The 14,127-nt window shown below is 34.0% G+C and overlaps 1 protein-coding gene across 10 annotated transcripts in view; it reads right to left on the reverse strand.

The window, feature by feature from the left end:
- The window catches only part of LOC123528805 (muscle calcium channel subunit alpha-1-like), a 216,744-nt gene that overhangs the window by 40,056 nt on the left and 162,561 nt on the right, over positions 1-14,127 (reverse strand). For 8 of the 10 annotated variants that reach the window (XM_053521567.1, XM_053521563.1, XM_053521559.1 and 5 more), the window contains exons 22-25: positions 13,098-13,204; positions 7,152-7,169; positions 1,181-1,268; positions 192-352 (exon numbers count right to left, since the gene is read on the reverse strand). In XM_053521567.1, the coding sequence (XP_053377542.1) occupies positions 192-352; positions 1,181-1,268; positions 7,152-7,169; positions 13,098-13,204 (374 nt within the window). The remainder of the gene's footprint in view (positions 1-191; positions 353-1,180; positions 1,269-7,151; positions 7,170-13,097; positions 13,205-14,127) is intronic. The other 2 variants (XM_053521562.1, XM_053521564.1) reach the window with 1 other exon arrangement.

Below are 14,127 nucleotides of genomic sequence, written 5' to 3' on the forward strand. Positions count from 1 at the left end.
CACTCTATGTCCCAGTGAAAGTTTTAAATCTACTTATCTTACAGATCTTGTGACCCGTTTGATTGCTGAATGAATACTGCCATTCCGACACTGAATTTTAGCCTTACACTGTCAGTACATAAGTAATGATTCAGATGATCTGTCAAACATCGTAACTGATCTATGAAGTTTGTCAACATGATGCTACTTACTTGCATTCGTCTACTGAACGTTTTGATGTATCTGTACAACTCCAGAAGGTACCCTTGAACAGCTGTACGCCAATTACAGCAAACATGAATTGCAGCAAGAACATGACCAACATTATGTTGTAGATGGTTCGTATAGCCACAATCACACACTGAACCACATGCTGAAATATACAGTAAATGTAACTTTAGGGCTTGAGCCATGTTCCCGGGGCTGGTACTGTAAAACAATCTCTTGAAGGAACATAAGGGACACATCCAGTTTTTCTCGATAAATTTCATCTAACTCCTCCCTCTATTGTTATTCTATTCATACCAAGGTCAAGTGCTCACAAGCCGTATCACAAACAAAACACACATGGTCTATTATGTAAACTAGGTCAATTTGATTTGACAGTTCCGATTGGACAGTTTTATGTAAACATTAATGATTGATAGTTATGGATCTGTCCAGAAACCTTTAAATATTGTGTGTTATTTCTGGGTAGTTTGCAGACCTTTTCCTAGGTAAACGTGTTCCTCAATTTACTGGTAAGACCGTTCTATGAAAAGGCATGTGATGAGCAATTGATCTGCCTAGCCAGACTAAGATCTGATTTTATCTTTATAAGGACATAATCACCTTGTCCAGAGACTGTATTAAATTCTTTGCTGAACTATGATTTCATCTTTTCAACAGTACAAAATGTCTCTAAATTAAACATTGCGTCAAAATAAAACAAGTTCAGACACTAAACGAAACCCGAGCTCCTGTCCTTGATGGATAGAGAACTGATCTAAGTTCTTTGAGAGATAGACACAAGATAAATACATACTCCAGTCCTCAATGGATAAAAAAAACCTATCTACATGCACATGTTTATTTCACTGAAAGATACCAATATGCCCAAAATACATATAAACTAAACTACCTGTGAACTTACTACATATATCTGGACTATCTTATGCGAAAACATTACAAAACTTGAAACACCTGCAAAGATTTTTTTTACCTTTAGCCCTTTAGCTCTGTTAATGGCCCTAAGTGGTCTAAGCACACGGAGCACCCTAAGAATCTTCACTACGGAGATAGCTTCATTGCTGAAATCACATACAACTATAGTTAAATGTTGTTAATAATCCTGAAAAGTAAGGTTACAGTAAAAATGATAAAATAAGGAATCTTTTTAATAAGTAGAAAAAATGCATATTGTTAGTGTTAATAAGCAATTTCAAATTTCATTTGTACATTCATCATTCCTTGTGATACTGTGACTTTATTTTCATGACAAATCTTTTATCTATGTGATTAATGGTTGCTATGGTAACAGTTTGTCTACTAATGAGGAATCATTTCAATCCAAGCTGTTTGGTAATGTGATATGCAGAGTAAAATGGTCTCAAGACATGGGTCTAAGCTTCATTTTGGTTCTACTAGATTTCGATATGTGTCATAATGAACAGGTGTGCAAGAAGTGGTTACATCAACAAACTGGTGCAACCTAGTGTCAGTTATAATGATACAATACAAAGGATAATACCATTTCTAACATCTTCATAGTTGTAGTCAAACACCAAACTAAATCTATTTATGATAAAAGGGGCACTCAATATATGCAAGTGGGAAGGGGTGGGGGTGAACGGCTCTTATTACAAAATAGTAAATCAAGTGATGTACTCTAAAAATATTGAAAAGGTCTGTTATACATAATAATACATATATGTGATTACACAATATACAGTTTTTTTTTGTGAGATGAACTATTAATTTGTGACGTACAGCTGGCTTATGTGAAATTTATTTCCGCCATTTTATGTGGACACTGAATATAATCACAGCGGTCGATTACACATGCCCACTTAGAGATTACAGTTTGCACATGCTAACTCAACCTGTTACACTCGGGTAAAATAATCTGAAGTGCTCCGCATGAGACTGTAGCGGGACCCGTGCGGTTAGCATGTAGCGAAGTTCTCAAACTTTCTTCTTGAGCATAAACGAGCCAAGAAATTACACTCCTGCAACAATGATTTCCAAATTGAACACCAGATCATATGGTAACTGTTATTAAGTGAAATGAAATTTGTCTGGTGTTTACAACAATGAAGAGATAATTAAAATTTTCATGAATGGGCAATAACGTGATTAGTGTTTAGAAACTAGAGGAAAACATGTAAAACCCTTCATTCAATGTCAATTTTCTGCAGTCCTTTCACTATTTTCCAGCCAGTGCTCAAAGCTCTTACGTAAATGACGCTATTAGATATCACTGCATCTACTGTGAAGGCCGTGGACACATTAATACAGCCAGTAACTACTGTGTGATCACATATTTTTGTTTGCTAATTTAGAATTCTTCAGCTGTTAAAGAAGCTCATACAAGCACATGGTCTTCAATACTAGCAGGAGAATTCTGAATATAGGTTAGAATATGTAACCAAACAGAAACTACCGATTCTATCAGAACAATTTAGTATTGTAAGAAGACATTTTGGTTTGTGATACTCAAGAAAAATCTGCTTCGATGTGAATCACGTCTTAAAAACAAAACTTCTTCACAACTTTACTCATATTGTTTAAATTAGATGTCACTTTGCTTTACTTCTGTTACATCCAGTTATATAACTTTACTTTAAAACATTCATATACATGTTACATTACTTTAACATTATCTGTGAAAGCTATATCTATCACTTTCATGTAAGTCAACTATTTCAGCAAATATAATAATTAGCTTGCAATGTTCCAGTAGCAATACCAGTTCATATAACAGCAATTATTTCACTGGAAACTACAGAGATGAAGCAACAGAAAATAAAATAGTAGATACTCATTGACAATGTATGGGTAGGCAGATTTTACATTATATTATTCAGTTTAGGTTGAACAATCATGGTATGCCTTCCACTTGACAGACTTGTTCTAAATTTGAAACATCAAATAGTCATTGAAATATTGCTGAACCATTCCTTTTTCTAAGCACAAAGAACAGGACAATTATCTTGTTTTGATTTTTGTAATTTTGTTTTGATTTTTCATCTGGCAGCTGATGATGATGATGCATGCCTGCATAAAATCTATAACTCAAGACTTCCACAATATTTTTTTCATTTTCAAAATGTACTTTTTCTACTTCATGCACCAAATAATTATTTGCAGGGACAGGGGTGACGATCGTTGATGAGAATCTAATAGTTAATTTTCTTTTGCCTTACTGTGTTTCAATAAACACTTGAAGATACTTTGCTGTATCTCTGAAAGGCGTGTTACAGCAATAATAAACTGCTTTTTGCCCGACACTCCTTCCATAAAACATGTCTGCTTTATTTACTCTTGCAAACATACATCTTGCATTCTAAGAACAGATTTTATCTTTTATATTTCTAAGAATTTAATATTGAAAATTAGTACCATCATTAAATATCAGTATATAACTGGTCATCAGTAATTAATTACAGATTCTAACTGCTCATCTAAACATGCAAATATCAGTTACTTTCTTTCCTCAAAATGCTTACGAGACTTAGGTAGTCCATTTTTCTTTCTGCTTTAGTTAATACAACTGTAGTTAGTCATTTTACAACATACAAAATTACAGTTCTAACTCTCACCAGTAACAATGTTCTATTTTTTATCTCTATGAGTGAGAACAAAATTTCAACATACAACAATAAGGGACTGAGCTAATTTCACGACAACAGAAAAATCGACATAAATTATCCTAATGTATCAATAAGTGACCTAGAAATTATAGGGGTTAGTACTATAACATTCCGTGCTTCCTAACTCCGTTTTCCTCCCTTCTTGCACTGAAGCAGGTATCGCAAAAAAAAAGTTTAAGCAAAAACAATTTGATTGTCAACACAGCTCTTCATTTCACAACACTACAATTTGTTAAATGGGGTATCCATATAGAACATGCCTGATAAAAAATGATAATTGAGCCGCACCATGAGAAAACCAACATAGTGCATTTGCGACCAGCATGGATCCAGACCAGCCTGCGCATCTGCGCAGTCTGGTCAGGATCCATGCAGTTCGCTAACGGTTTCTCTATTTGCGGTAGGCTTTGAAAGCGAAAAGCATGGATCCTGACCAGGCTGCGCGGATGTGCAGGCTGGTCTGGATCCATGCTGGTCGCAAATGCACTATGTTGGTTTTCTCATGGCATGGCTCATATCAACTAAAGACCCTGTAAAATAACATTGCATAATAAAAATCACATACCGGTAAACCTTTTCCACATATTCATTATTCTGATAGCTTTTATGAAAATGTAATGACAATCAAAAGTACATTGTATCAGATAATCTTGGCAATAAAATACAGCTCTGTTGCTTTTAACTGGCTGGAAGGTTCCATTTGATTTTCAACATGAATTATGATGCAACAAAAAGTATAACATTAATATATATTCATTTTGGCATGAAAAGTTATGAACATTCGAATAAATCAATGGTATTTTCCTGCCAGTTTTATTGTTCATTAGGCACAGGTTTGTCACACGACGGAGCCCCGAAAAATCAAATGTACACTGATTTTCTGCAACTGCTTTCCAGTAATTCTGATCTGTTTCTGGATTTCCAACCAGGCATTAACTAGAAGGTGTTTTTGTCACAACAACATAAGTCTCCCCCTATGTATCCCTTTGACTCTGGCGGCCATTTTGTGAAGTGAAGCGGAAGGTGTCAGTGATATGCAAAACTAAGCTTGGTACTGATCACTCCTGTGAAGTTTCGTGGAAATCTGACCAGCAGTTTGACCTGTGAAAGCCAGACAAGATTTTTGTATTTTTATCTCTTGTGGCCATTTTGTGCAGCAAAGCAGAACCTGTCAACGATATGCACAACTAGGCTTGATACTGATCACTCCTGTGAAGTTTCCTAAAATCTGGCCAGCAGTTTGACCTGTGAAAGCCAGGCAAGTTTAATGCAGACGAATGGACGAAGGCAAAAACAATATGTCTCTTACATTACTAGTTCCTGCTGAGTGAAGCACCTTCTTCACAGCGAGAAAACAATGCATAATGTCTTTGTCCCTCTATATCCTCTGATAAGGCAACACAATCCCGGCATCATTAATACTGGGTTTATACTGCCATATTGCATACGGGTGACATGGTTTCAAATGATCTTAGCGAGTACAGTTTAATACTTATGACCAATGGGCTGGAACAGACATATCGCCATGGATACAGTCTTCATTTCATCCCCCTTATTCAAACATAGCAGCCAAAATTTTGCATGTAAATCAGCATTCTTATTGAGTACACAACAGAGCATATTTTAGTCAGTTATTTTGTGTCAATTTTCTCGAAAGAAAGCTTAGTGATAGTTTTAGTAAATTCAAAGCCAAAGAAAAATTCAAATCCTGCTTTGTTAAGATGTCAGTTTGTTTTCTATGACTGTAAGTTCTATTCTATACTTCAGTACACAAGCAAGGTCAGGGGTGGATCCAGGCTTCAAGGCCACAATGAGTAAAGGCCACATCAAGGATAACGGGAAACTAGCAAAAAAAAAAAAGGAAGCGAAATGGTATTAAAAATAACTTGCAACTTTTTCCAGATTACTTTAAACATGTTGCCTTTTTAAAATGCTGCCAACATTTGCTGTAGGTTAGCTTTTCCTGTATGGAACTATTTTAGGTATTACATTCAAATTCCCATGAAATCTCTTGATCCCTAAAGATGACATCATATAAAATATAATGTACATGCAAATTACCAGATGTTGCCCAGGGAAAGAGTGTGTTATGATGCAATCATGAAATTTATATCAGAGATCTATAAGATGTATGTGAGACAGGATGAAGTAAAATAATGTGGATAAAAAAGAGAAATTATCAGTTAGTGCAGAATATATAAATCGTCGCTGAAGTAATTTTAATATTTGAACAAAATACATGTTTGTGTTAAAAGTATGCACAGCCGTCTGTGACTTCAATACACTTAATCCATGCTTATGCAGTCCATATCAAAATAAAAATTACTAAACCAGAATAAATTTCTTAAAAGTTAACAAAAATCATTTGGATTTTTTATAGACCTAAATTTCGTACAAGCCATCTAGAGTTTTGTCAGTTTTATCTAGTCACCTGGAACCACCCCTCAATACATCCATCTCAAATTATTCGCTATTGTGTAAGTATTAAAATACATCATTGCAACAAGTACAGTTATCTAAATTGTAAATCAATCAATCAATCAATCATCATCATCATCATAATCATCATCACCACCAACAATCTGTTGCTGTTCTATTCTACTATCATCAGCCTGTGTCAGCACATTACATAGCAAGTCAAGAAACAACACCATGGTATTGCCTATATTCCTATCTTCCTGGTACCTTACAAATAGTTTTGCAGAAAAAAAAAGCATCATTGGGTACAATTTGGTCATTTGGGGTAATTTGGTTAACTTGGTGCCACTTGGGTATGCATTTTATTCAATTTGTCCAAAGCAATATATTAGTTAATTTCATTTTGTTGGGCGCCATTCTGTTTGGTTAGGAGATTTTGTCGAGAACTGTTTCCCCGTTAACTTTTTTTTTTGCTTCCTGCATCTTTGATACACACAAGTTTCTTTAAATGAATGCATCAGCAACTGAAAATTTGCCAAAATGGTGCATTTATATACAATACTGTATTTGTATAAATTGACAAAGAAATATAATGGAGCTTGTCCTGAAAGTTTGATCAAGGGCAAAGCTGGCACCAGTGTAAATATAAAAAGTCCTTTTTTAACTTTTGAAATCATGTACCCAACAATACTTATGTGTGTAAAGAAAGAAATAAAAGATGTAGTAAAAACCTAACACGATGCTGATTAATAGATAGAAATCATGTGCAAAGTTACACAGTAGAATATTATACACAGTCCCTAAAGAATAATTTCAATCAATTCATTAAAATTGGTCATATATCTGTGACAATTCTGACAGACAGCCAAGGTACCAGAATGACAATAAGACATGTGTACTTACAAATTAGCACCTCCCAATCTGGAAAGAGCGGAACAAAATGCTTGAATTATGACCAAGAACTGTTTTAACAAAAGATGTAATAGCAAAAATATAGCGCGCAATATTGCCTCTCTAAACATGCTCTTCTCTAGAATCAGGACGGCACTGGTCGAACAATCATTCCACAAAGCCAGCCTCTAACATTAACACAGAAAACAAGAACAGAAAAATAACAAAAACTGGAAATTAAATATACTAATGACTACCTAAATTTTTTTCATCAGAACTAAAAGCTATTCATACAACCAACGCTTAAGCTATTTATATAATGGCAACAAAACGTTAGCTACACATCACTATCGTTTGTTTACACTTCAGTTGAGTAACACTCTAATGACGTTTGGTTCTGTCCTGAAACTGATTTCTTGGGATGGTATGAGACCTGGCTTGCTACAAACGCTGGATGTTTCTATATAAACTTTACACAATACAATCTCCCAGTCTACATAACTTTCAACATGACATAATCAGGAAAAGACGTTAGAAAATATCACAGTCAGTTTTACACAATATGTTAAAATGTGAAAACTTTATTTTACTATCTTAATCCTAACTTAATGAAAAAATTTTTTTTCATTCTTTTTTTTTTTTTTTTTAAATTTTAGTCACACTGACTTTGTTAACACTGGCCCAAAATGTAATCCTAACCTTTGATTTCACTGTAAGCGTTTCAATTCATTATAACAATTCAAACTCTTTAAGTTTTTATGTAACAACACAGAACATAATATTATGGAAATCTTGTAAGCTCATTCAATACATTTAAATGGCATATACACATGAAAAGCAGAAATTACAATGTCACATATATGGTAAGTTAAATTTTGACAACAGTATTATTAACCTTTAGCCTGCTGGCAGCAAGTGATTCTGCCATTGTGGCCAGTGCAGACCAAGATTGTGCAGGCTGATCATGGTCTGCACTTTTTGATATTCAGTCAGTAATTTTCAGTGAACACCCCTTTGAGTAGTAAGTGGTACTGCCAAAATTGAATGATGGACCAGTCCATTTGAGAAATGTAGCAGGCTAAAGGTTAAAGGCGATAGAAACAAGAGCTGTCAGAGGACAGCAATGCTTGACTATTCAACAGCCTTGTCAATTGAATAAATATAGTCTAAAAAGGGGCATACAGTAAAGACTGTCTTCAGCGACCGGCCTTCGGAGAATTTCAAAAAGGTCATTGTAGACAAGGAGTCTCTATACACAATCTGACTAGGAGAGGTATTGGTTTAAGGCAAATAAGACATATTCTAGTTAGCATTTATCATAATAGACCTTTAAACATTCTCATAAAACACAGAATATTTTTAAAGGCCTTTCAGTCTGCTTCACTTAATTTTCATTGATAAGACGGTGACCCAGTTATCAAAATCAAGAACCACACTCTATTATTTGTACTGGAGAAGTTTTCTTTTTTTGAAAAGGGGGGATGGGGGTCAAAAAATCGTTATAAAGGTTCAAAGTCTTGGTTTGGGGCTAAGAAATCATGGTCGCTGTACACATCAGACAGGGGGTCATTAGAAACAAGCTAAATTTAATGTAAAATGCATTGGGAGGAAATAAAAAGGTCGTTGTAGACAGGAAGTCGCTGAAAGCAAGGGGTCGCTAAGCCAGTCTTAATTGTAATTTTGTAAAAAAGCAAAACAGTTATGGAACCTGTGCAATGTAAGTCAGTCTCTTTACAGTGAATAAGTGTGTGAAGTTTCAATCCATTCCAACAAGTAGTTACTGAGATACCAGCTTAACCAAATCGGAACACTGACGCAGATGCCGATGAATGGGAGAGTCCAATAGCTCTACCTAGTCCTCAAATAGTCGAGCTAAACATCACAGCAAACATGGCACTGATGCCTTACATAATCCACAATAATAAAATCTGTACATGTTTTATTTAGGGGTCAAACACACACACTCAATCCACATGTGTGATATAAATGTGTATAGTATAAAATAATATATCTCTTTTTCATAATCGCACTCATGGTAAAGTCGAAAAATTGAAACCCGAGTTTACACTATTACATGACATTACTGTTAGCAACATTATTGTTAACAACTTGTTAATTCCAACTTAAATAATCATTTGTCTCATTCAAAAAGCAAAAAGAGAAAATTCTAGTGCAACCTACGTTAATCAAGCAAGGGAAATTATCCACCATTGTTCCACCTTTGGAACTTAAAATTTAAATGTACATAGTAAAAGTCGTAGAAAGTTTACCAAAACCATACCATGTCATAATTTTAAGATTACTACAATATACTAACAAAGTAAAATTAAAATCAACATCTTTGGACTGTAATATCTCCAGAAAAACAAGTGCCATGTTTCATTGTAATTGTCTGAAAATCCTGTTATTTGCACACAATCAACATACAGTAACACTGGCCTGCTGATCCCTGATTACCACAGTTATGAAAATAGCTCAGTCCCTTACAAATAATCTTTCATTGTTTTCTGTTCTTAAATGCTAAAAAACACATCATACACGATGCAAGATATTTCCTACAATGAAAACAATTACAATAAGAAATAAAGTACCACTTTTGTAAATAGGTAAGAGTACAATTTAAATTTCTAAAATGTTCATTTTATTGTATACCTGGAGTGAAGGTATCTGTTTTGTTCAACTATGGTATTAAATGTAATTTTCTCTCCATCTTTAAAGATGGCAAGAAACAGACTATCTAACTATATGTCTAGACTTCCTAATGTTTATTATTCACGCCAGTAAATCCATTCTATCTGATTACAAAATACAAGAAAAACAACTACTTGTTAGGAACTAAAATGTCACAAAAATACTGATCATTTACTCACAGTGTTTAATATGATAAAAATCATACTTGACAAATTAACTCTAAAGCAACACCTCTCTTTTACACTTCTGATTTTGTGACGTTTAAATTTACTTTTGGATCAGCAATATCGGTGTCATTACATAAATGCTGCTTGCAGAGTTAGCTCCCTTAATATGCTCTTCACAAATCACTTCTGTTGTTTTGTTCTAGTGGGAAATTAACACCGTTTTGAATCAGTGTACGAGACTGAAGTTTTTGGGAAAACACCTTAACAGGTTACTAGTAATTCATTAAAGTTACATCACCTTAACAACATGTTAGTTAGTGGACTGGTCACTCGACACAGCAATATCAGCATAATGTTCCAGTTACAGTCTTTGAACTTGATTTCTAGTCGATGTAATAAATGAATAAACTATAACCAGAGCTAGTCTCCGCAAATAAATTTGGACTGTAAAATTTTAAATGTTACAATTTCCTTAAGATTTCCATCATTCCAGATCTGCTCCACTCTAAAAATGTTTTCTTGCTCTATTCTCAATTAATTAAACACTGGTAAGGAAATATTTACAATGTGGCAATTACTTAATGCACCTCATTGAAGAAATAACCACACTGCTGATTTTGCTGTTAATGACCAGATGTCACAGGAGGTTGGTTTTTGGGGGTAAAGTTTTATGCACTTTACATGCTTCTAAGAAAATGAAATTCCTGCCATTTAAAACACCAGCATTCCTTTCATGCAGTAAATGTGCAGTTCTGCTGGGACCTTTTTCGCAGCAAGCAAACACTAAATCACTAAATTAATTCTCAACTTTGCTCATTCATTTACTGAACTCCATTGTGGCCGACAAATTCAATTTATAAGCAATTTGAGAGTGACAATTTATAACTTCATATAAATCATTAAAAAACCCCATAAAAACAAAAAAAAACTTGTATGCATTTATAAAAGATGGAATATTATTTGACTGAAAACTTCATAAACAATCATTTTATGCATAATTATTCAAACAAACCTTTGTAATGATTCTCAGAACCACTAGAAAGCATAATAACTCGTCATCTACTTTAATGAGTTTTGCATAACACTAAGATGTTATTTAGAGATAAAGGTAATTTTAATTTTTTTTGCAATGGAAGCGAAACTAAGAAATGCAGGAATGGACAAAAACATCTGTAGTTTTCATTCCATACACACTATTTTATTTACAAAAAAAAAAAAAAAAAAAAAAAAAAACTCTGCAAAAACAATTATTATGTAAAGTGTGTGTAAAAAGTTAGTTCCAATTACACAAACACTTTAATTGGCAATCTGCCAATACTGATGCTTTTATTTACTTTAAAATTATTTCCGAGACTGACTTTTTTTTATATACAATAGTATACGTTTTTGTGTACAAATTTCAAAATCATTTTCTAGTCTAATTTGTAAATCACATTTTTGCTGTCAGACCAAAACAAAACTGTTTGTGTGCATGATTAACTGTTTTTAAACACACTTTGTATAAAGCAATTTTTTTTTAAAGGTGCTGTGTTGAAAACGGCATGGTGTAAACACTGTGCAGATGTCAATCTGTTTCGTTAGGCCACTTATTTCTACTTTCAACTACCTTTTAAACTATCAACCAAAAGCTTTTACAAAACCACCGACAAATCACAGACTATTCAACTTGCAGTATCGTATCCACAATTTGCTATTGCGAGACATAAGTACCGTATCTACCAATTCCAATTGCGAGACATTCAGTCAAATATGTGAAATAAACTGTATTATACAAATTACAGATAAATGTGTAAATAATTCCATCTTTTCAGTGACTCGAGAAACTGTCAATACTTCTGATCAGTGACCTGTCACAAAATTTTGAAATTCTGTATCGAGTCATTCATCATTCCTAGTCAATAAACAAAAAAAGTTGAATAAATAATGAGGAAAAAGCCAGATTATGATTTAATTTTTTTGGATAATTTTACAGATAATTATGGAGGGTCTAATTTGGCAGACTTTGGCATCTTTGTCATTTTTGTAATTGTGAGGTCAAAGAAAAATGAGCGTCTTTTTTACGTAACAAATATGTATTATGTTAAGAATCATAACAACGTCCCAGAAATAAAAGGTCATAAAAAAAAAAAGAGTACTTTTGAGAAAACTGAAAAAACTGTATGTTTTGATTTACAGACTTCTCACAGAATACCGAAACCTCATAGCTAAACCTTTTACACACAGACAGTACAGAATGTCATATATTTACGTAACACAAGTTATCTAAGAAATTTTATATGCACCAACTTACAGTCATCTATAATGCAAGGTGGTATCTTCTACTTACAACCTCTTACCTATTATATCTGTTGTATCTAAAACCATACACTATGCATTCTTTTTTTAGGTTGTAAGTGGCAAATACTACCTTTTTCGTCAGTAGATATTTCTAAAATTGGAATGTAAGTAACAGATATGACCTTATATTATTAATGAAATGTCAGTTTTATGATTCGAGTTCCAGTAATTGCCCTTTCAATGCAGTTTCCGAAAACATGTAAGTCATGTAAGGTAACAAGTAACATTTATGACCTTACATTTCTGGGACATGGATATGCTAATGAGCTTTCAGATCACAGAACAGTTTGTAAAATAAACAACTTCATGCTTATTTACTAATATTTCTTAAAAACAAACACATAAATAAATCAACATCCTTACAGTTTCTTCTTGAAAAAAGTAAAAAGTCAATGTAATTATCATCAAGTCGAGGACCTAGTGTAGAATGGTTGTATCTCCTTCATTTTATAGTAGATACAACCATTTCACACTAAGCCATTGAAAGATAATATTCTGGCTTTGCCCTCTCTAAAGTGCCAATTTATCTTTGTATTTGTGATGCAATACTTTCAACTTTTTGACATTCTCCAAATAAATTCTTTATAGCTTCTGCTGGTCTAACAAAAACGGATATTGAATACGGTTTTAAGCAATCTTATTACACCATTAAAATAATTTTAGTGTTTTCAGTAAAAATATGTAAACTTTAATTTTCCTACATAATTTATCAGTAGAAAGAAACAATCGAGAGTTTATACCCATATTACCACAGTATACTTACTCTAGTACAAAAGAGACGAGGGAGACGCCGACGACGATCAGATCGAGAATATTGAAGAAACTACGACAAAATGAACCTTTATGTAGCACCAATCCATATGTAATAAGCTGAAGAGACAAAAACATTAGTCAGTACCATTTGAGCCGCGCCATGAGAAAACCAACATAGTGCGTTTGCGACCAGCATGGATCCAGACCAGCCTGTGCCGCGCAGTCTGGTCAGGATCCATGCTGTTCGCTTTAAAAGCCTATTGCAGTTAGAGAAACTTTTAGTGAACAGCATGGATCCTGACCAGACTGGTCTGGATCCATGCTGGTAGCAAACGCACTATGTTGGTTTTCTCATGGTGCGGCTCATTTCAGTGTCTTGAAGAAACTGACCTTTAATCAGTAATACAATAGATGTCACAGGATTTGTTTGTTTGTTTTGGGTTTAACGCCGTTTTTCAACAGTATTTCAGTCATGTAACGGCGGGTAGTTAACCTAACCAGTGTTCCTGGATTCTGTACCAGTACAAACCTGTTCTCTGCAAGTAACTGCCAACTTCCCCACATGAATCAGAGGTGGAGGACTAATGATTGCAGACACAATGTCGTTTATCAAATAGTCATGGAGAACATACGCCCAGCCCGAGGTTCGAACTTCGGACCCTGCGATTCGTAGACCGACGCTCTACCTACTGAGCTAAGCGGGTGGGTTAGATGTCATAGGAAATTAGAATCATACATTCAGTATGTACATAGTATAATATTTCAAACAAAACAAGAAATTTCTACTTTATGTATAAATAGTATTATTTACAACTTGTCTGGGTAAAAAAATAATTATTCAATTGACAAAGGAAATCAAAATTTACTGCAAAATTTCAGGACTTTTTTTCTGAAATCTTACAGTTTTCAGTCAAAGAAAGACAAAATTTTCTCTATAAACCCACTGTTTCAAATTTCTGATGGTTGTCATGATACAATCACAAGATTTCTGATGGTTGCCATGATAAAATCATGATTGCCATGACACAATCATAGTTGCT

This window comes from Mercenaria mercenaria, chromosome 13, assembly GCF_021730395.1.
Source record: "Mercenaria mercenaria strain notata chromosome 13, MADL_Memer_1, whole genome shotgun sequence".
Taxonomy (NCBI): Eukaryota; Metazoa; Mollusca; class Bivalvia; order Venerida; family Veneridae; genus Mercenaria; species Mercenaria mercenaria.